This window comes from Giraffa tippelskirchi, chromosome 5 (genome assembly GCF_054371585.1).
Source record: "Giraffa tippelskirchi isolate mGirTip1 chromosome 5, T2T-mGirTip1v1.2.pri, whole genome shotgun sequence".
Lineage (NCBI taxonomy): Eukaryota > Metazoa > Chordata > Mammalia > Artiodactyla > Giraffidae > Giraffa > Giraffa tippelskirchi.
The window spans coordinates 13,397,956-13,421,032 of NC_137279.1; the positions used below are offsets into that span (position 1 = coordinate 13,397,956).

Genomic DNA, 23,077 nt, shown 5'->3' on the forward strand with positions numbered 1-23,077 from the left:
CCTGGTGGCTCAGATGGTAAAAAATCTGCCTGCAATGCAGGAGACCTGAGTTTGATCCCTGGGCTGGGAAGATCCCTATGGCTACCCATTCCAGTACTCTTGCCTGGAGAAGTCCATGGACAGAGGAGCATGGTGGGCTACAGTCCATGGGGTTGCAAAAAGTCACACACATCTGAGTGACTAACACACACACACACACACACACACACACACACACACCCCATACCTTAGGCTATTATAATTAAATATTTTCATAATAAAATACATTTAAAAAAGAATGGAGCATGCATTTTTACTAAAATTGTTACTCATGAATACCTTTATATGCATATTAAATTTCTAAAGAAGATTTTATATTTTTGAGGGAAAGCTGCAAATAAGGAAAGCGTTTAATTAAACAATTCAACAAGCAGGTATTTTGTGTTTATACCAGGATTCTAGCATAGATATATAGATAGGTAGAAAGATAGAAATACATAGTATTATTCCTTTAATATTTATAGCCTTTAGAAAAAATACCTTTCATATTTTTAATGGGACTTTTAAAAATACTGCTTTAAATTGCTCAGATTTTTTATTTTTGAATATGTAAAACGATAAAAACAAGTTCTGTTAGGAAAGTGGACTAGGATGATACATTAAGGCTCCACTGTACTGGCCATGAAGTCTGTTCTAAAGCCCTAATAGGGCAGGAAAGCAAGCTCACAGGTTCACCTAACTGTTGGGTGTAGCACACATGGCACTCTGCATCCCGACCTCACATCCCAGGACGAGATGGTGGGCCTCACCCACATAGAGACCCTGGCAGAAAGGCCCATCTGTTGCAAGCATGCTACCAGCTGACCCAGACAGAATCCCAAATTGAGTTGCATGGTGAAGAACTGTCTCTGCTGAAGCAAACTTTTAAAGTCTGGAATTACTGCAAGGGATTGGTTAAACATGACTCTTCATAGGAAACTAATAAAGCTCCAAGAACAAAATAATTGACCCTAAAAATGTGGAGATCTATGAATAATCCTCTTAAAGAAGACTAGTAAACAAAATTAAGAAAATAATGCATGAACAAAATGAGAAATTCAACAAAGAAATAGCAACCATGAAGAAAAAAGCAAAAACCCCACAACCGAACAAACAAATCCTAGGGCTAAAGAATACAATGACCGAACTAAAGAATTCAAAAGAAAGCCTCACTTCAGACTTGACCAAGCCAAAGAAATAATCAGTGAACTAGAAGATTTGAAATTATCTAATCAGAGGATCAAAATGAAAAAAAGAATGAAGAAACATGAAGAAAGCCTACAGGAGTTACGAAGTACTATCACCAAAACAATATACACATTATGGGAATCCCAGAAGGAAAAGAGAAGGAGAAAGGAAGACAAAGTATATTTAAAGCGATAATGTCTGAAAACTTCCCCAAATAGACATTCATATTCATGAGTCCCAAAAGATCCCAAATAGGTTGAACTAAAAAGGGCTACATTTAAATACATTATAACTAAATTTTGAATGCAGTAAGAGGAAAGCAACACATCACATACAAGGGAACTCCCATAAGAGTATAGGCAGATTTCTCATAAGAAACTTAGAAGGCTAAGAGAGAATGGCCTAAGATACTCTAAATATTGAAAAAAAAGAAAAGCCTGTCAGCCAAGAATACTAAAGCTGACAAAATATGAATAAGAGATTTTCCCAAGCAAACAAAAGCTGATAGTAACAAACAAAAACAAAAACCACCACCAGACCAGTCTTCTAAGAAGTTAAAAATGGCATTCTTAAATGGAAATAAATTAGATATTAGAGCAGAAATAAATGAAATAGAGTACAAGAAAACAACAGAAAAGATATAAAACTAAGAACTGGTTCTTTGAAAAGATAAAATTTACAAACCTTTAGCTAGACTAAGAAAAAAAGAGAGAGAAGAGAGAGGATCAAAATAAATAAGATTACAAATGAAAGAGGAGACATTACAACTAATACCACAGAACTACAAGAATCATAAGAACTCTCCAAAACTATAGCCAACAAGCTGAACAATCTAGGAGAAAATGAATAAATTCTTAGAAATATAAAACCTGCCAAGACTAAACCATGAAAACACAGAAAATTTTAAACAGACCAATTACTAGTAAGGTATATTAAACCAGAAATCTAAAACCTCCCAACAGGGAAAAGCTAAGACCAGATGGTTTCAGTGATACATTTTACCAAATGTTTAAAAAGAATTAATATCAATTCTTCCCAGACTCTTTAAACAATTGACAAGGGAACATTCCCAAACTCATTTGAGAAGACCAGCATTACTCTGATACCAAAGTCAGGTAAGAAAGAAAACTACAGGCCAATATCCCTGGCCAATATCCCTGATGAATACAAAAACAAAAATTCTCACATTTGAATCGGTTCTGGAGAATAGCATTGAAACATATATATTATCATATGTGAAACAGAACACCATTCCATGTTCGATGCATGTGACAAGGGCTCAGGGCCGGGGCAATGGGATGATCCAGAAGGATGGGATGGGGAGGGAGGTGGGTGGGGGGTCCAGGAAGGGGAACACATGTAAACCCATGGCTGATTCATGTCAATGTATGGCAAAAACTATTACAATATTGTAAAGTAATTAGCCCCCAACTAAAATAAATAAATTTATAAAAAAATAAAAATAAAAAAATAAAAAAATCACACACACACAAAAAAATTCTCAAAAAAAAAGAAACACTAGAAAATGGAATTCAACATTAAATTCAACATTAAATTTCAACATTAAATTGAAATGATCATGCACCATGATCACATGGGATTCATCCCTGGGATGCAAGGATGGTTCAAGGCACACAAAAAATATAATACATCTGATCAACAGAATGAAAGATAAAAATCATATACCCCTATCAGTAGATGCACAGAAGCTTTTGACAAAATTCAACATCTGTTCATGGTAAAAAAAAAAAACTCAACAAATCATATATAGAGGGAACATTCTTCAATATAAAATAGGCCATATAACAACTCTGCAGCTAACATCATACTGAATGGTGAAAGAGTAAAAGTTTTTTTTTAAGACCAAGAACAAGATGGGAGTGCCCACCCTCACCATTCCGATTCAACACAGTATTAGAAATCTGAGCCAGATAACCACACACAAAAAAAGAAAAGGCATCAGAATTGGAAAGGAAGAAGTTGTCTCTGTTTGTAGATGGAATGATTATAGAGAAAATCCTAAAGATTCCACCAAAAAAAACCTGTTAGCTTTAATTAACAAATTCAGTAAAGCTTCAGATACAAAATCAAGATAAAAATCAGTAGCATTTTATACACTAACAACAAATTATCTGCAAAAGAAATTTTAAAAAATCTCATTTACAATAGCATCAAAACCAAAAAATACTTAGGAATAAATATAATCAAGGAAGTGAAAGATCCCTACATTGAAAACTATAAGACATTCATGAAATAAATAAGACACAAATAAATGGACAGATATCTTGTATTCATGGGTTGAAAGAATTAATATTGTTAAAATGTCCATATTACTCAAAGTTATTTATAAGTCCAATACAATCCCTATGATGATTCCCAGGGCATTTTGTTTTTTTAACAGATATAGGAAAAAAAAAATCTTAAAATTTGTTTGGAATTATAAAAGACCCTCAATAGCCAAAGCAATCCTGAGAAGGAAGAACAAAGCAAGCAGCATCATGTTTCCTCATTTAAAACTATATTACAAAGCTCTAGTCATCAAACCAGTAAGGTATTCCATAAAAAAAAGACATATAGACCAATGGAACAGTATTATAAATGGAAAGATAAACTGATACATATACAATCAGGTGGGTCAAGAATACTCTATGGAAAAAAAAACAGTATCTTCAATAAATAGTGGTGGGAGAACTGGATATTCACATGCAAAAGGATGAAATTGGATCCATATCTTATACTACTCATAAAAATTAACTTGAAACGGATCAAAGACTTAAATGTATGACCTGAAGCCCTAAAACTCCTGAAAGACAACATAGGGACAAAGCTCTTTGACACTGGTCTTAGCAATGATTTCTGAGATATGACACCAGAAGTATAGGCAACAAAAGCAAAAACGAACAAACGGGAGTATATCAAACTAAAAAACTATGCAGCAAAGAAGCCATCAGCAAAATGAAATGGCAACTATAAAATAGTAAAAATATTTGCAAGTCACTATCTGATAAAGTGGTTAATATTCAAAATATGTAAGGAACTCATATAACTCAACAGCAACACACACACACACAAACATACAAAGGATCCAATTAAAAATTTGGCAAAGGCCCTGAATAGATATTTTTGCAAAGAAGGTATTTTTGCAAAGAAGATATTCAAATGGCTGACAGGTACAAGAAAAGCTGTTCAATGTCACTAATCATCCAGGAAATACAAATCAAAACCACAATGAGATAACACTTAACACCTGTTAAAATAGCTATTACCAAAAACATAGGAGTCACAGATTCAGAAAATAAACTTATGGTGACTAGGGAATAAGAGAGGGGAGGGATAAATTGGAAGGCTGGGACTGACATATACACACTACTATTTATCACATAGGTTAACTAATAAGGACCTACTACATGGCACAAAGAACTCAGATAACTAATAAGGATCTACTGAATGCCACAGAGAACTCTACTCAATACTTGAATGACCTATATGGGAAAAGAATCTAAAAAAGAGTGGATATATGTATATCAGATTCACTTTGCTATACTCCTAAGACTAACACAACATTGTAAATTGACTACAGTCCAATAAAAACTTTTTTTAAAAAATACAGTCAATGACAAGTGTTGATGAGGATGTGAAAAAAAGGAATCCTTGTACACCTTTGGAGGGAATGTAAACTTGTATAACCCCTATGGAAAACGGTATCACACTTCCTCAAAAAACTGAAAATAGAATTACTATGTGTCCAACAATCTGAAGAAAATGAAATCACTATCTCAAAAGAGACATCTGCATTTCCATGTTCATTGCAGCATTATTCACAATAGCCAAGACAAGGAAACAACCTAAGTGCCCATAGATAGATGACTGGATAAAGTTACTGTGACATATGTAAAACGATACACATAATTTAATGTTATTATGAAATACTATTATTCTACAATATATAATACTAACATTAAATGCGATATATATATACATATATTAACATTATCCAGCCATGAAAAAGAAGGAAATTCTAACGTTTGTGGCAACATGGATAAACCTTGAGGACATTACCGTAAGTGAAATAAGTCAGACAGACAAAGACAAATACGTCTGATCTCTCTTATACATGGAATCTAATAAAATCAAACTCACAGAAACTGAGAACCCATTAGTGATCGTATAGGTACGGGGTTGGAGGTGGGATAGATAAGTGAAGGTGGTCAGAAAGCACAGACTTCTAATAACAAGATAGTAATCATGATTACAGGTAACAATACTTATTGTATATTTGAAAGCTGCAAGAAAGTAGATCTTAAAAGTCCTAATCACAAAAATAGTGTGCAGCTATGTGAGGTGATGGATGTTAACAGTGTGGTAGTCGGTGTGTGTGCGTGTGTGAGAGTGTGGATAATCATTATGTTGTTCACCTTAAAGTTATGCAATATTATATATCAATTATATCTTGATGAAACAAAAATAAAAAAGAAATTTCTAAAAACCAAATGACAACATTAAGAAGAAGCTAGAAGGCTCAAGATAAGATGTTATAAAATTTAGGCAGCTGGTCTCTTGCAATAGTTGTTACCACATCATTTTAAAAAAAGAAAGAAAACAGGTTACATAATAGTATATGTGACAGTTTTTATATTTGCCTTTCTAAAATGAAAATACTTCCTTGCTTTCATAAATGTCTTATAGGGCATCTAAACAACAAAGCAATAAATTAATTGAATCTTCCTTAAAACTCTTACTTTCTATAAAATGTATGGGCTGCTCCAGTTGTTCCATTAAAACTGCAAGGTCATCTCTTCACGAAAGAGACGGTCTTGGAAATGTTCTCTCATAGATTTATTTGTATTACATACAACACAATGATTCATGGGGAAAGCCAGTAAAATTGGCTTTAGAATTTTCATTTTTATTCATCTCCATTCTCCGTATCATAAACAAACATGTTAACTAAAGGTGACAATTTTGGTCATAATTGATGGTGGGTAACTATTAATGATGCTATCCTTTCACCAAAATTATTTCTTTGAAGAAAACAGTAAAAAGGAAAGGAAGGTACAAACATAGGGAAGGAAAGAAAAAATAACAGGAGGTGGGACAGAAAAATCCTACCCACAAATAGAAGAATTAAAAAAGAAAAACCAATTTACCTAATTGAAAGAAAAGACCAGTATGTATTTCTTTTTCTGTCTCTGTTCCATGCTTTTCTCCCTTTCTTCTTTCACTGTTAAGAATTTCCTTTTTATCTTCATATAATCTAAAAGATTTCTTCCTATATTTCTACCACCTATACTGGTCTAGAATTCAATCTCAAATGCTTGATTTTTCTCAACTAATTGTGATGTAAGTGAAGGCAATGAATAACCAGTGAGTTGAGGAAAAATCTAAGAGCGGAGCCCCTTACCTGTCACTTCACAAGTCAGTGTAACACTCTGTTTTTCTTTTACTTTCACATCTTCAAATGTATTTTCACCCATGATGTGAGGTGGTACTTAAAAAAAAAAGAAAGAAAAAGGAACAATTATAGCAGCAGTTTCGTTATTTACAGGTATCTATGTTTATATTTTTTTATTAAGCCGTAGCCTTTAAAACATTCCAAATTCTCATTATTATTTACTAGAATAATGTTACCATATTGTTTGATCAATTCTAAGATGAACTATAAAGTTACATGTTATAAATTCAATTATAATGAATTTTATTATATGTAAATCATAAAATCCAGATAAATATGTCAACAAGTCAATGAGTAACAAAATCTATTGGACACTTATTTCTCTCTCTACAATTCAGATACGCACTCACATTAAAAAAGTTATCACAGTCTTAGAGCACTGGTGTACAATTGTGAACTGACATTTCAGCATTTCAGCCATTTTAATCCAACTGATTACATACAAACCATTATAACACTGAATTCTTGCCAAGAGTGATAATCCAGGGGCCAAAGAATACATAAATATAAGATCAAGCTGCAGATAAATGTTAAATCTGCTTCCAGAATGTGTTTAAGACAATTTTATTTTTTCTGTTGCTGTTCAGTCACTCCGTCATGTCTGACTCTTCGTGACCCCATGGACTGCAGACTGCAGCATGCCAGGCTTCCCTGTCCTTCACCATCTACTGGAGTTTGCTAAAACTCATGGCCATTGAGTCAATATTGTAAACTGTATAAATACCTAATACTGAAAGCCGAAAGATTTTTCTTTCTTCACCGGCTGCATTTCTTACAACACATGTATACTGGCCAGCATCTTCTGTTCTGGTCTGTATCAATCGGAGAATCCTACCTCCTGGAGAAGCAAACCACCAGATGACTCAAAAAGAAATCTGTAACTTTACAAGTTTGCCATGCAGTGCTGATTTTGGTAAAATTTAATCAATTCACTTCAAAGTCCTTTAAAATGTATTTATGTCAAATTTCTTCTAAATATCACGTTTTAAGGCTGTATATGACAGAATGGATAATTCAGAATAATTTTCCAGTTTAATGGACAAAGAAAGTTAATACAAACCCAGGTGACACCAAGCAAGAAATGGAGTTTCACAGAGGTGATGTTTGAACATAATCTTGAAAGGTAAGTATACTTTAACACAGAAAGCAATCAAAAGATACCACTGTAGGTAGAGCATGAGGATATAGAGGTAGAAAGTAGGTGTGGCACCTAAAACAGAACAGGGGGAGAAGACAGTGAGAGATGAGACTAGTTGGAGTATGATCAATTTTGAGGATTCTGTGGGTGCTCAAATGCTATGTTAAGGAATTTAGGCTTTATTATGTTCACTGAAGGCTATGGAAGTATGCAAACAAACAAAGTCATGGTATGATTCATACTTTAGAGAAACAACTGTGACAGAATGTTTAGGAAAAGATTCCCAGTTTTCCATGGAACTTGTGAAATGGAAGCATTGGAAAGAACACTACACCAACAACCCAGATTGGAATGACATCAATTATACAAGGGATGGATGAAACCATGGAGACTGACAACCAGTTTTCAATTTGAGTTTCGTGGAATTCTAGAGCTATTTATATCAAAGTTTATGAGGGTCACCTCCCTTTATTAGCATGACTCTGCTTTTTTTCCTTCTTATATTCTGAACTTCTACCTAATGAAGAAAGCCTCTGGTAGACTAGGAATGAAACTGATATGCTGAAGGGTGTGATTTGGAGGAAAATTCCTCTTAAGGATCAAGGAAAGAGGAGTCAGCAAATGGGACTGAGAAAAAGCCAGTAGAGAACAAAGAAATATATTGAAAGAGCAGAGTCCTTGAAATCATTTGAGAAGTAATTTCTAAGAACAAAATGTAAATCATTTCTTAGATTTTGTAATAATTTTCCATTTGGTATTTTTTTGCTTAGTACCCTGAATTTGAGCTAAAACAACTGAAATGGTTAAACATAAAATTTTCATGTAAATATTACCTTGATCTGAATTCATCAGGAGTTTCCATTTGCTTTCTGTTTTATAAACACAGCGAGTCTTAATTGAGCTTTTTTTTTCCTTTAAGCAACCTACTTATCCTCAACCCACTGAAAGATGAACTTTGTCTAGCATCTTACTTAGACAAAATGGATTACCAAATTCAGTCTTTTTTCCCAGTTGAATTTAAGTAAGCAAAGTTGAATACAAAAATTCTCTAAACATTTCAAAAAACTTATATTAATTAAGAGAAGATTCAAGCACTCACTGCTACTTCAGATCAGTGAGACCATGAGACAATAATATGATTCCAGTTGAAAGATATTATTAAAACAATACAACTTTTATGAGTCATTGCTGGCTCAGCAAACCTCAACCTCATAAATCTCAGGATCTTTCTTTTCTCTGTTTCCTGGTCCTCTCCCCCATTCCAGTGAAAGACCAAAAAAAAAAAAGAAAAAAGATTTGACAGTAAGTTAGACTTAGATGGAGACATTTCTTGAACCTATTAAATTTTTATAGCAGCTATCTGTTCTTGGCAGGTAACTTCCTAACAATGATAGAGACTTCAACAATGTACTGCCTTCAGAAAAACTTGACTTAACATCTCAGGAGAACTAATCTTAATGAAACAGAAGCATGCAGCCGATCAAGGAATGAGAGAATCATACGCCATTCATCTGATTCTCAGTCATCAACTGCACGACACACATGTTCAGACTGTAAAACTGAATGACTCCTCTGGCAGCATCACAAGGTGAAATACTTTTAATGTGTTCGCTCAGGGATCTCCATTTGCTAGTCAAGCAAAACAAAACCATACGATAAAGCCAAAACACTACTCCTGCGAATCTATTATAAGCCAGAGTACATCACTCTGTCTTGACTTTTTCATTTCCAGGAGCTCTGATGTAGTTATATTTAAAAAGTTTCCTACTTTTCCAGCAATTGAGAATGGGAAAAAAAAAAAAAAAGCAATACAAGGATATTTTTAAGAGAAGAAGATAAAGTGTTCAGGTTTTTGGTAACCAAATTATAATAAAACCTTTGCCATCAGTAGGTATTCTCTAAGATCAACAGAGGATGGACGTCTCAAGAAAATGAACGCATTGTAGGACATGGGAAAGTTTCCCAGGATAGGGAGACCCAAACTTTTTAGCAGGTTGTCTATGACAATAAAAGCAAACATGTTATTGAATGCTTAGGATATAAGTAGGCACTGTGTTAGCTGCTTTACACATATTAACTCATCTTTATAAAAACCCCTAAATACTACTAATATCTTCACTTATAAGTGAAGAACTGAGATTAGCAAAGTGAAGTAACTTGCCTGAGGGCATAGATCTAGTATTGTAGGTAATGTGTGCATGCATGCTCAGTTGTGTCCAACTCTGTGACTCCATGGACTGGGGCCTGCCAGGCTCCTCTGTCTATGGGATTATTCTGGCAAGAATACTGGAGTGGACTGCCATTCTGCTCTCCAGGGGATCGTCCTGAGCCAGGGATCGAACCTGCGTCTCCTGCATCAGTAGGCAGATTCTTTACCACGGAGAAGCCCATTATAGGCAATAAATATTGCTAATAATTATTTTTATTTATATATTTAATTATAGGCAATAAATATAATAACTAGAGCAATGTACATTTCTCATTTAGTCCCTATCATTTATAGACCAAGATCTTGAAGAAATAGATAATAGGACATTTAGATCTAATTCAAATACTAGGAAAATATCTTTTCTGAAAAATCCTTCAAAAGTGGGAATTTAAACTTTGAATACACTTAGGGGCAGGGAGCTCATTACCTCTTAAAATAGTTTATCTTGACTTTCAACAACACAAATTTTTTTTAAAGTTGTTTGTATTCAGACACAAATCTGTCCCTAGAATTTTCCATACATTAGCATTACTTTTAACCTCCAGAACTACATAGAATCAACATGATCTTTTCTACCCCATGGCTCTTCAAGTATTTAAATATAATTTTCACTTTGAGATCATAAGGTTACACAAAGTTTATTTTTTCAGATTAAATAGAATCAGGCATATAGCTTATTTTGCAATCATTGGCCATAATGGTTATTCTCCATGAAAATATTGTCAATAAATACTTCTTACTTCTTCCTAATGAGTAAGATAAGTCCAGAGTACAATTGGTCTTGTCTTACTGGTAAAAACATATTCAGGTGGCAAAACACTGTATTTGCTTTTTGCAATAAAACACCTTACACTGTTAATGCATACTCAATCACTAACACAATTCAGAGATCTTTTCATATGAGGAATTCTGAAGCAAAGCTCACCCTGATTTTCATCCATGGTTTTTGAATGTGAGTACAGCAGTCTACTTAACTTTCATTTTGTTAGGTTTAATTCAGAAGTTCCAGAGTAAGATGTGTTTGAATTCAGATGTCTTCATTCAACACATTAGGTATTCTTCTAAGTACTCCTGCTTTTTATTACCCATAAACTTGGAGAGATTATTTTCTTAGTCTGTATCTAAGTCATTAGTGAAAGGAGCCAAGTGTAGATTCCAGGGGCATGCCCCAAGACATCTCTCTCCACACTTACACTGATCTATAAAGAATAATAGATTTCCCTACATAATTAGATGAGGAATCAGCAGAGTATCTTCTATAATAATGATAAAGAATCATTATTATTCTTAGCTCAAAAGAAACTATCCCATCTTGGAAATACAAATCTCACTTAGAATAGCCATGAATAAATTCAAATACTTTGTTTGAATATGGAGATATGTTATGTAACATTATACCCTCTAGGCTCTGGTTTCAATTCCAGTACTTTTTTTCATTCTTCCCTTTTCAAATTAGTTTGTACTCATTCTAGCATGAACACTTTGACATCCCCATGAATTAAGTAATAATCGAATGCCAAGATTACTCTTTCAAAAGGATCCAGAGATATTTAGAGATTTTCCCCATTGTCCTATAGCTTCTGATGTTGTTCCAAAGTGTTTTCCTAATATGATCAGTGGGTATTATAGTAAGCAGTTAGCTCACAAAAGGAAAAAAATAAAACATGGAGATATGAGAAATTAAGGAGAAGCTGTGGCCACAGGAAGCTAACCAGATTACCAAGCTATAAGAATTTTTAATACCTGAGAGGATTCGCAGGGAACTGCTAAGGTTGACGGGCCACCCATCTTTAAGCCACGTAATTGAAGGCAGGGGAATTCCTGAAGCTTCACAATTTAGGGACAATGAGCTTTTTTCCACCACACTTATATTTTCAGGTGTCCTGTGGTTTCCAATGATGCTTGGAAGGGCTGTAAGACAAAGCACCAAATTCTAAATAGTTTATTCTTAATGATTTTCTGGTCAACACTAGCAAAATAAACAACGACAGCGATGGGACGAGGATGACGATGACTGCGACACTCCTGGAAGTAAAAATGGGAAGGAGCTGCCTGAGAGTCAGGGATCAGTGAAGAGGGGCAGAGGAGGGGGAACCCAGAAGCCTAGAGAAGACAGGAGCGACCAGCTCCTAGAGGTCAAGCATGCCTTGTGGAGGAAAACATGTGCAACACACAAAGTAGGCAGAGAAGACAAGTTTGGGCCAAGAGCTGAGTACAATCAGGATAGTCTAAGGATGGGGTGGCAGGTCACACTGACCCAACAGGCTTCGACAAGTGCAAGGGCTGGGTTAGAGGACAACTGGCATTAAAATCCAGTTAAGCCGACACCAGAAGACAGAGGAAACAAGGCTACACACAGCCCTTGAGTGCCTCTATACGCCCCTCAGTAGTCCAGGGAGTTACCCCTCCAGCATGGTTTCCTTCTGTACAGAGCAGGGCCAGTGACACTCTACTTTCAGGATCTCACAGAATTGAAGCAAGCAGAGGATTGAGTCAATTGGAATTTTTCATAATCTGAGATCTAGATTTCTCAACATCAGTCTTGCCTAGGAAATTTTATGACAGACACTCTTGTTAATACACCTGACCTAAATGTTCTTTCCTAGAGGATTGATCAAATAAAGTATGAAACATTCAAATAATGCAATAAGCGCCTGTTAAAAAGAATGAAAAAAAAAAACCCCACAATCTAACTAAAAGATATATAAGACTGATTCCTTTTCAATCATTAGCTTTGATTCACACACTGCTTGCAAACTATACTGGACTTTGTGCATATTCTAACTGGAATTAAGTTAAAAGACTAAGTCTATTAGATTTACCATTGTTTCTATAGATTTAAAAACTCCAACTCAGCCATGGGTTTACAGGTGTTCCCCTTCCTGGACCCCCTACTCACCTCCCTCCCCATGGCTGATTCATGTCAATGTATGGCAAAAACTATTACAATATTGTAAAGTAATTAGCCCCCAACTAAAATAAATAAATTTATAAAAAAAAAAACAAAAAACAAACTCCAACTCAAATTATACGCATACAAATAGCTGTCACACATAAATAGGAGTATATGTGTGTCTGATCCATTCCTACTGACATTTATGCTCATTATTTAGAATTTTAAAGCTGATTTCAATACAACTTATGCCCAATTGAAGCTGAGTCAGTAAGCTGTAAGGAATCTAGGTTTACACTTGTCAAGTCAGCTAATGTGGAAAACATAGAATCAAGGAATATTACTTGGGATGGCATTGGATCAAAAGTATTTAAAAAAGATAATTATCGACCTCACAATGTGCTTTTCTAAAAAAATATCCAATATATGCTTATTTCAGCAAAGCAAGAAAAGGGAGGTCAGGCATAGAATGATAAGTGATAAGACTGATCTAAAGAAGTGGTATACGTGTAGAAAATTGTTGTTGTTCAGTCACTAAGTTGTGTCCAACTCTTTGCGATCCTATGGAATACAGCATGCCAGGCTCTCCTGTCCCTTCACTATCTCCCGGAATTTGCTCAAAATCATGTCCATTGAGTTGATGATGTTATCCAGCCATCTCATCCTCTGTCGCCCTTTTCTCCTCCTGCCCTCAATCTTTCCCAGCATCAGATTCTTTCCCAATGAGTAGAAAACAATAGAGTATAAATAAAACACTCAACACCTGAGGTCTGTATCTCCCATCCAGGAGGCTGTAGATTACATCAGCCAGTTAATAGACTCAAGGAGACTCTTTATACTTACTGTGTACACTTAAGTCATATTTTCTGTCAGTCATTCCTGCTATATTCATAGCAACACACACATAACGGCCTGTGTCAGACACATGAACATTCTTCATCTGAACAACACGACCTTCATCCATTATTTCCGTTCCCCTTCCCTTGGTCAAAGGGCGGCCATCTTTCATCCAGGTCACTGATGGCTGAGGAATACCTTCCACCTCACACTCCAAGGAAATGCTCTTCCCTCGAGTTACAATGATTTCAGTAGGATGGCTACCACTGTTGGATATAGTTGGTCGAACTGGGGGGAAAAAAAAGAAAAGAAATATGAAATGTTTGCCTCAGATGAGGCAGAGTACAGATGTATGTGCTGTGCTGTGCTGTGCTGTGCTCAGTCATGTCCGACTCTTTGTGACCCCATGGACTGTAGCCCACCAGACTCCTCTGTCCCTGGAATTTTCCAGGCAAGAATACTGGAGTGGGTTGCCATTTCCTTCTCCAGGGGATCTTCCTGATCCAGGGATCGAACCCACATCTCTTGAGTCGCCTGCATTGGCTGGCAGATTCTTTATGCTGCACCACCTGGGAAGACCAAGTCTTATATATGAATTTTCATCAGGCAAAGTTAAATTCATTTTTGATGTCGAAAAGTTAAGTACAAAGAAAAGACCTAGGACTAATAGACATAGCATTGCCATATGGAGAGGGGGAATTTTTCTCCAATGTTTCTAAATGGGTTCATACCTAAACTCAGTATAGTAAGGAAAGAAAGCTGCACTAGCTACTTTTCCTGCTTTGGAGACATTATACAGGTATTTGAACTTATCATCACTTGTAGCTCTAACCTGTGTAAGTCTTCCTAGTACTAATTTAAAATATGTATGATAATCTAGTTCATGACCCAAAGTCCATTACCAATTCCTTTCTTCCACCCCCTAGAGGAGTTGGAAAAACTGAGACTGTTTCTTCATCTTTAGAAATTATGGTGACCGAACAAATCACTGTAGATCTAAAAAATCTGAATGGAGGTCTGCTGGCAGGGGTAAAGTGAGGGGGAAGGTTTGTGAAATTTTTTGCCTTCCTGCTAAAAGAGAAAGATAACATCCCTTCCCCTTTTTGCCTTCAATGTGGACTTGTCATTACAAATACAGAAACTAGAATCTTGAGATCACAAAAGAAGAGCCAGGAGGATCCTAGATCTCTTGTCCTGTCCTGATAAAAGTAAGATGCTGACCAACTCCAGTGACTGCCAACCTCAGCTTTTCATTATATCAAAAAAGAAATCTCTATTTGTTTAAGCCACTGATGGCCAGTGATTCTGTAACCTTATAGCTAAATTCACCTAATGGAACCTGATTCCAAGAAAGAAGATTAAACGATCTCAAAGACATATGTGTGGGGGGAAGCAAATAGACCCATGTTAGTAATCCTGTGTTCGAGTGCCCATCCTGTCGTACACAAGTCATATGACCTCAGCTAGTCATGGAAACTTCTCTGGGCTTAAGTTTCTGCTGATATAAAAGGGAGGCCATATTTTTGTTTTATATCATAGCTCATATAGGGATTAAATGAGGTAATGTACATATTTTAAATACTTTAAAATTTTATATGAATTAAATAATCTTTAAAATGGGATATTTGGGGGGGGTTTGGGGGAGAATGGATATAAGTATATGTAGGGCTGAGTCCTTTCACTATTCACCTGAAACTACCACAACATTGTTAATCAGCTACATCCAATACAAAATAAAAAGTTTAAGGCAAACAAACAAACAAAAAGGGCTATTTTTACGTACCGTAACTACACCCAATGATGCAATGCCATTCTCCCCATTTTATGTCTACCATCCTGCCCCCAACAAATTATAGCCACATTGTGAGTCTGCTATCAGCAAGTTGATGCAGAATCGACAGCTGTATAACTGAATAAGTACTCGCTAGAAATAAATAACTGCTCTCTTGTTATGTCAACACAATTTAAACCTGTGGGTTTTATGAAAGGTATAGCTGTCCCTGTGTATCCAGAGGGGACTGGTTCCAGGATCTGACTCAGATACCAAAATGTGGGTATGCTGAAGTCCATTATATAGAAAATGGCACAGCATTTACATATAACCTATGTACATCCTCTGTTACACTTTAAACCATCACAAGATTATAATCCCTTATAATGATATGTAAATAGTTGTAAATACAATGTAAATGTTATGCAAATAGTTGCCTGATGTCCAGCAAATTTAAGTTTTGTTGTTGTTTTTTTTTTAACTTTTTGGACATTAAAAAAATACTTTTGATATGCAGTTGGTTGAATCCCTGGATGTGGAATTTGTGGATACGGAGGGCCAAGGAGGGCCAACTATATGTTATAACTATACTACTTTGAATATTAAAGATATGAAGAAAAAGTAAAAGAGAAGGATGGAAAAGTTTTTGTTTTTAATTGTGCCAAAGCCTGGCTAATCAATAACTTACTGTAAACTTGCAGACTGTAGTCTTTCTTTGCAGTCCCAGCAACATTTGATGCCATACATGAATAGAGCCCTGCATCAGATTTTTCTGCAATTGAAATCTGCAACTGCCTGCCTCCAGATAAAATTCTGACTCGCCCTGCAGAATCAGCCAGCACTGGGGAGCCTGCAAGAAAAAACAAGTGGCAGAATGGGAAACAAACATATAAGGCATTTGTGTATATACTTCTAATAAGTACACATACATATTTATTTACTTCCTGTTCATATAATCAAAAGGCAGAGGGTACTGTATAATAATCAATGCAAAAAAGGAAGAGGAGGAAGAGAAAGAAGAGGAGGAGGAAGAGAAGGCTATCTTCTGCAAACTTTTCTTTCAATCAATATTGCATTTAAGAAAGCATATTTTGTAAAATAAATTAAAAAAAAACTCTAAGTAAAACAAAAATTATTTCTTAAATCAGCTAAAAATTTAGAAGATCTGGTATTTAAAGGACACATATTTATTTGTGAATAACTGAAAATCTGTTGAACTTCAGAATTCAATTTAACATACATTACAAAACTGTCACATATACCAAAAAATACTTTAGAAAATAATTTTTAAATCTATTTTAAAGAAGAAAAAAATAGTTAATTGAATGGTGGATTCATGATGAGTATAGGTGCCCTTTAAGTTAATTTCTTCTTAGGAGTAGTCTCAAATCTGAAGATTTTCACCTTGACAGCACAGAATTATCACTTGTGGCACATTTAGCATAAAGCAAGTATGCTATCTAATATTTTAGTATGCAAACTTCAAGTGAGTTTGCTAATAAATTGGCACATTTGTCAAATAAAACATAAATTCATTTAATATTTATACTTAATTATATAAATGTCAAAAGATAAAAACTAACCTTTCTTCTTCCAAATGAGATTTGGGGGTGGAATACCACTTGATTCACACAATAAACTAATGAGGTGTCCTTCAATGACTGTAAGTTGAGCAACTTCATCAGAACCAGAAATATTTGGTGGTACTGAAAGATTTTTTTAAAAAAGGAAAAACACTATTTTAAGAACAATTATAAAATTTCCCTAATGCTTTGCATGTAAAAAAAAAAAGGTTCCCACTCAAATGGAATGAAGAAATAATCTAGCACTTGAAGCTGACATATCAACACCACATTAAAAGCCAATTGTAAGATATAGATGAATATATAATAGCAGATTTCCCATTTTCACAGACAAATTTGATTATCAAAATACTCAGAGCGACATAAAAAGATGATATAGTATAGTATGGATATTGAGACATGTAAAATTTCAAAAATGGAGACATCTATCAAGTTTAAACTTAACCCAGCCATTTGCAGCTTGTGAGCTTTGATATCTCAGATGCTGAACAGAATCAAAAAGCATCAGGAATACGACATAAAGTAAAGAACAGAGGCAAAGCTTCCCAGGTGGCTCAGTGGTAAAGAATCTGCCTGCCAAGCAGGAGACATGGGTTTGATCCCTGGGTGGAGAAGACTCCCTGGAAAAGGAAATGGCAACCCACTCCAGTATTCTTGCCTGGGAAATCCCATGGACAGAGGAGGCTGGTGGACTACAGTCCATAGGGTCGCAAAAGAGTTGGACACGACTGAGCGACTAAACAATAAAAAACAGAGGTGAGGAATTTGATCTAAGAAACAGATATGTTACCGATCCTAGATTGCACCGTCTGTCTCCCCACTGGCCTCCAGCCTCTCCTTGGAACTCTCAAAGTGAATCAACAACCCAAACTTTTCTCTAAGAGGCTGAGTCTGCATTTGCTGGCCAAATTCTCCCCTCGGACACTCTTCTGGCTGCAGTATTATCACATGATAGATGCCTGTTCTCCTAAGCTCCTGGGAGTTGAGGAGTGGGAGAATCCTCCTCACTCCCAAATGCAGCTTCCAGCCATTGTTCAACCACCTCCACGAAAGTCTCTATTCCTTTGAGGCTCATATCATCCATTTACTTCCCTTTCTCTTTCTTTTCACTCTCTGTGAACCTGTCATTCTTTTTCCTTTCACTGAACAATTTGGTACTTGTTTCCATCCCTTCTCTTCACATTGAAGACCTGCTATCCTTCTGAATAAACTCAACTGCCATGTCTAAACATCTGACTACTCGGTTCCTTGATTTGCTCGTCCCTTTCTCCGTCACAAGCCATACACTTCTCACCATCTATAACATTTCTCCTATTAATTTATAAATGTAGGCCACTTTCTATCCTTACAGCTCCTTCACGGAAGTATTCCCAACCCTCAATTCAGTGACCTCATTGAATCTCAGGTCCTTACCTTTCAGAAGCCTCCCAATCTGCTATCTACATTTTTATTTGCAGACTTCACTATCCAGCTTTGACTTCATGTTTAATAATTTCAAGTAGTCTTCTGCCAATATTTGCAACTTGCACCACTGCTTTTCCTATTTGGCAATACCATTTCTTGGGATAAATCCTATAGTTTACTCTGTCATAACTTATCCCACACATGAAATGTCTACAGAAGAAAATGACAGCTACACATATTGCCACCAACTATAAATCCATGACCCCCAAACCAAACTCCACTCTACTCCCATGGCTTCCATTAATACAAATATTTGCAAACCTGTATCTGTAATGCAGATAGTCTCTGAGATCTGGACTTTTATATCTGACTACATTTAAAAAATTTATTTATTGGTAGATCCTTGTTGGTTACCTATTTTAAACATAGCAGTGTGTACATGTCAATCCCAAACTCCGAATCTACCCTTTGTACCCCCACTTCCCCCTGGTAACCATAAATTCATTCTCTAAGTCTTTCTGTTTTGTAAATAAGTTCATTTGTATCATTTTCTAGATTCCACATACCAACAATATCACGTGATACTTGTCTTTCTCTGTCTGACTTACTTTACTTAATATGATAATCTCCAGGTCCATCTATGTTGCTGCAAATGGCATTATTTCATTTGTTTTAATGGCTGAGCAATGTTCCATTGTATACACATACCGCTTCTTCTTTATCCATTCATCTGTCAATGGACATTTAAGTTGCTTCCATGTCTTGGCTATTGTGAATAGTGTTGCTATGAACACTGGTGTACATGTAGCCTTTCGAACCACATTTTTCTCCAGTTGTATGCCCAGGTGGAGGATTGCTGGATAAGATGGTAGCTCTGTTTTCAGTTTTTTAAGGAACCTCCATACTGTTTTCCACAGTGGCTGCACCAGTTTACATTCCCATCAACAGTGTAGGAGGGTTGCCTTTTCTCCACACCCTCTCCAGCATTTATTATTTGTAGATTTTCTGATGACGACCATTCTGATTGGTGTGAGGTGATGTATCATTGTAGTTTAGACAATCTGCATTTGTCTAATAATTAATGATGCTGACCATCTTTATATTTGTCTACTTAATATCTCAATGTGGGTGCCTTAGAGGGTCTGTCAAACTCAACTTGCCCTAAACTGAACCTTTGTTCCCTCTCCAAGGGGAGGACACTGCTGTCCACGCAGCCCAGCTGATCCGCCCAAACCAACATCCATCTTTTACCCTTTCCTGTATCCATACCTCTCAATGTAATCAACCAATCCTATTAATTCAATTTCTTAAAAACTTAAATAATTAATTTAATATTAAAAAACTAGAGTATACTGGCTTTCTTCCTAAAATACAAATCTGAATGCCCCAGTCCTCCTTTGAATACCATTAGTGGTGTTCCATCACCTTTAGAATCAAATCCATACTTTTAAAATTGATTTAAGAGGTACTCTTCTATATGCCCCTTTTAATCTTTGCTACCTAATATTATATCTTCTTATTCTCTTCTGAGCCACACGAGGCTCCACAGTTAATGATGTTCCATTCATTGAATACAGATAATGTTCTCCAGGTCTTTATGTTTCCATCTTCAGAGAGCTAACACCTACTCATCCTTAAAACCTCGGTTGGATATCGCCAGCCCCCTGCTATGTCTTCCCACAAAATCTCCTGTGATAATTCTTAGGAGACAATTTTAATTATCTTTTGAAAGGTATTTCTACACCAGCAGACTCTAAGTTCTGTGTGACCAGTGTCATTGTCTTATGAACCTACCTATGCTTACACATGGCATAGTGCCTAGAACACAGAGTCACACTATAAATAATTTTTGAGTGAATCTAGTCTTAATGTCTCAACTTTCCTTTATCATTCATTCTTACATCTACTGCTTTCCTCTTTAAGAGGCACAGGTCTACTCATCTGTTAAGTACACTTTGTAGTTTATGTCTCATTTGACTTCTCTGCAATGTGTGCCATTATGCATTCATTCACTCGTTCACATAATCATGTCCAACCTATTTCCTGTTTGCGTTCTTCTTCTGGGAACACCACTGTCCTGAGTTTCCAAAATAGAAGTTTTACCCAGTTTTCCTCCTACCTCTTTGACAAATGTTTCAACTCAGTTTCCCATCTGGGATTTCTTTTTCTGTCTCCCTTCTTACGTGGTATGTGAGAGTCATTCTACACAGTACTCTTCTATACATATTCTGTTTACTTTCTCTAGGCAATCAGCCATGAAATTAAAAGACGCTTGCTCCTTGGAAGAAAAGCTATGACCAGCCTAGACAGCATATTAAAAAGCAGAGACATCACTTTGCCGACAAAGGTCCATCTAGTCAAAGCTATGGTTTTTCCAGTAGTCATGTATGGATGTGAGAGTTGGACCATAAAGAAAGCTGAGCACTGAAAAATTGATGCTTTTGAACTGTGGTGTTGGAGAAGACTCTTGCGAGTCCCTTGGAATGAAAGGAGATCCAACCAGTCTATCCTAAAGGAAATCAGTCCTGAATATTCATGGGTAGGACTGATGCTGAAGCTGAAGCTCCAATACTTCAGCACCTGATGCAAAGAAGTGACTCATTGGAAAAGACCGTGATGCTAGGAAAGATTGAAGGCAGGAGGAGAAGGGGACGACAGAGGATGAGATGGTTGGATGGCATCACCAACTCAATGGACATGAGTTTGAGTAAACTCCAGGAGTTGGTGATGGACAGGGAGGCCTGACGTGCTGCAGTCCATGGGGTTGCCAAGAGTCGGACATGACTGAGTGACTGAACTGAACTGATAAATCAACTGTATTTCAATAAAGTAAACTTTAAAAATATAAAGAATTGAAAATAAAATTATATTTTGTTGTACAATTTTTAAAAAGTGAATTCTTCACCTCACTTTCTAATTGATCATCACTCCGAATTTTTCTTTTTCACTTCTTTTTTCAACCTTTACTTGATTAACACTTAGCAGTGTCTTGTCCATTTTGGGAAGTATATGAATATTTTTCCCACTTGAGAGAAATAAGAGAAGGGAAGTAAAGGAAACATAGAGGGAGAAAAACGATTGAAGGAAGTAGGAAGAGAAGTTAATAATATGTAACTTGTTGTTTAGTCACTAAGTTGTGTCCAACTCTTTTGCAACCCCATGGATTGTAGTCCACCAGGCTCCTCTGTCCATGGAATTTCCCAGGCAAGAATACTGCAGTGGGTTGCCATTTCCCCTCCAGAGATCTTCCCAACACTGGGATTGATCTCGTGTCTCCTGTTTGGCAGGCGGATTATTTGCCGCTGAGCCACCTGAGAAGCCCAATATGTAACTAATATGTAATAAATATAAATTTACTACATAATAAATTTTAGTATTTAAAAGTAAATGAATTCCTTTATAGGATAAATGATAACACTTCTCATAATTTTCAAGATTTTTTAAGTGATAATAACAATGTATAATTAACAAGCTATTCTCTAAGTAAATGCATACTTTTAAACAATAGTTGTTCTCCACTGGAATCAGATTACTTCTTCTACTTATTTTTATTTTAAAATGTGATTTTTAATTAACTTTTATAATCCAAGTTATATTTCAGGTCATTATCTCAATAATTAAAATGTTTAAACAAATATAATCAAAATTAATAGTGCTTAATATGTTATAAATGAATGTAAACAAGTACTTAAAGTTGATTATTTGGGAAATGGGAACACTTTTTAACAACTGGCAGACAACCACAGCTAACATAAAAGTTGCGATTATTCCTAAAAACTATCTTAGTAACAAACAAACTTTCTTAGTAACTTATTAAAACTTCAAGTGAGTATAGCATTTCACATTCCTCAGCAGAGTAACTTCATCTCCCACCCCAACTGCATGGGCTCTTTGTCTTTCTCACACACTAAATTCACGTACCTAATCTGACCTTCTGACATTTTCAATTAACCAACATGCTCTCTGCTCCTCATGGAGAATGCTCAATCATTAGCAGATCCTGGCTCTAGAAGCTAAAGGGCATGTTAATCAGTCAGCAGAGGAGAACATCAAAGGTACAGTGACCTACGTATTTAGGTTCAGGAAATCTATTTAGTTGCCCTTGAATTAACTATATAAGCTGATATTCAGGACAGCTCAGTATCATTTAAACATATTAATTAATATCCTTCTAGGTATTATTTATGTGGTTGTCAGTTTAAGAACTGATACAAACAATGAAAGGTCAAACCACAAGCTGAATCATTTAAGGGTTGATCTCACTTACCCCAAATGTTGACATTATAGTTTTTCTCAGTTTTTCCTGCAACATTTGTGGCTTCACAAGTATAGCGACCACTATCTTGAACCTGAGCATCTTCAATCTGAAAACAAAATCATGCTTTGAAACCACAGTTTCTATTTTGTAATTAATTGGGGTTTTTATATTAATGTTGCTTGTGATCTCTGATTTTTCATTTGTTCTAAAGGTTTTCAAACATATAAAAAGTAGAGAAGATAGTATTGGGTTAGCCAAAAAGTTTGGTCTGTTTTTTACTTAAGATGTTATGAAAAACCCAAACGAACTTTTTGGCCAGCCCAATA

At 35.8% G+C, this 23,077-nt stretch overlaps 1 protein-coding gene across 1 annotated transcript in view; it reads right to left on the minus strand.

Annotated features, from left to right (window-relative positions):
- Nucleotides 1–23,077, minus strand: part of HMCN1 (hemicentin 1) — a 521,571-nt gene that overhangs the window by 156,896 nt on the left and 341,598 nt on the right. Inside the window, exons 42-48 of the mRNA XM_081492191.1 lie at nt 22,761–22,857; nt 17,090–17,212; nt 16,195–16,356; nt 13,742–14,023; nt 11,749–11,916; nt 7,383–7,496; nt 6,608–6,694 (exon numbers count right to left, since the gene is read on the minus strand). Of these exons, the coding sequence (XP_081348317.1) occupies nt 6,608–6,694; nt 7,383–7,496; nt 11,749–11,916; nt 13,742–14,023; nt 16,195–16,356; nt 17,090–17,212; nt 22,761–22,857 (1,033 nt within the window). The remainder of the gene's footprint in view (nt 1–6,607; nt 6,695–7,382; nt 7,497–11,748; nt 11,917–13,741; nt 14,024–16,194; nt 16,357–17,089; nt 17,213–22,760; nt 22,858–23,077) is intronic.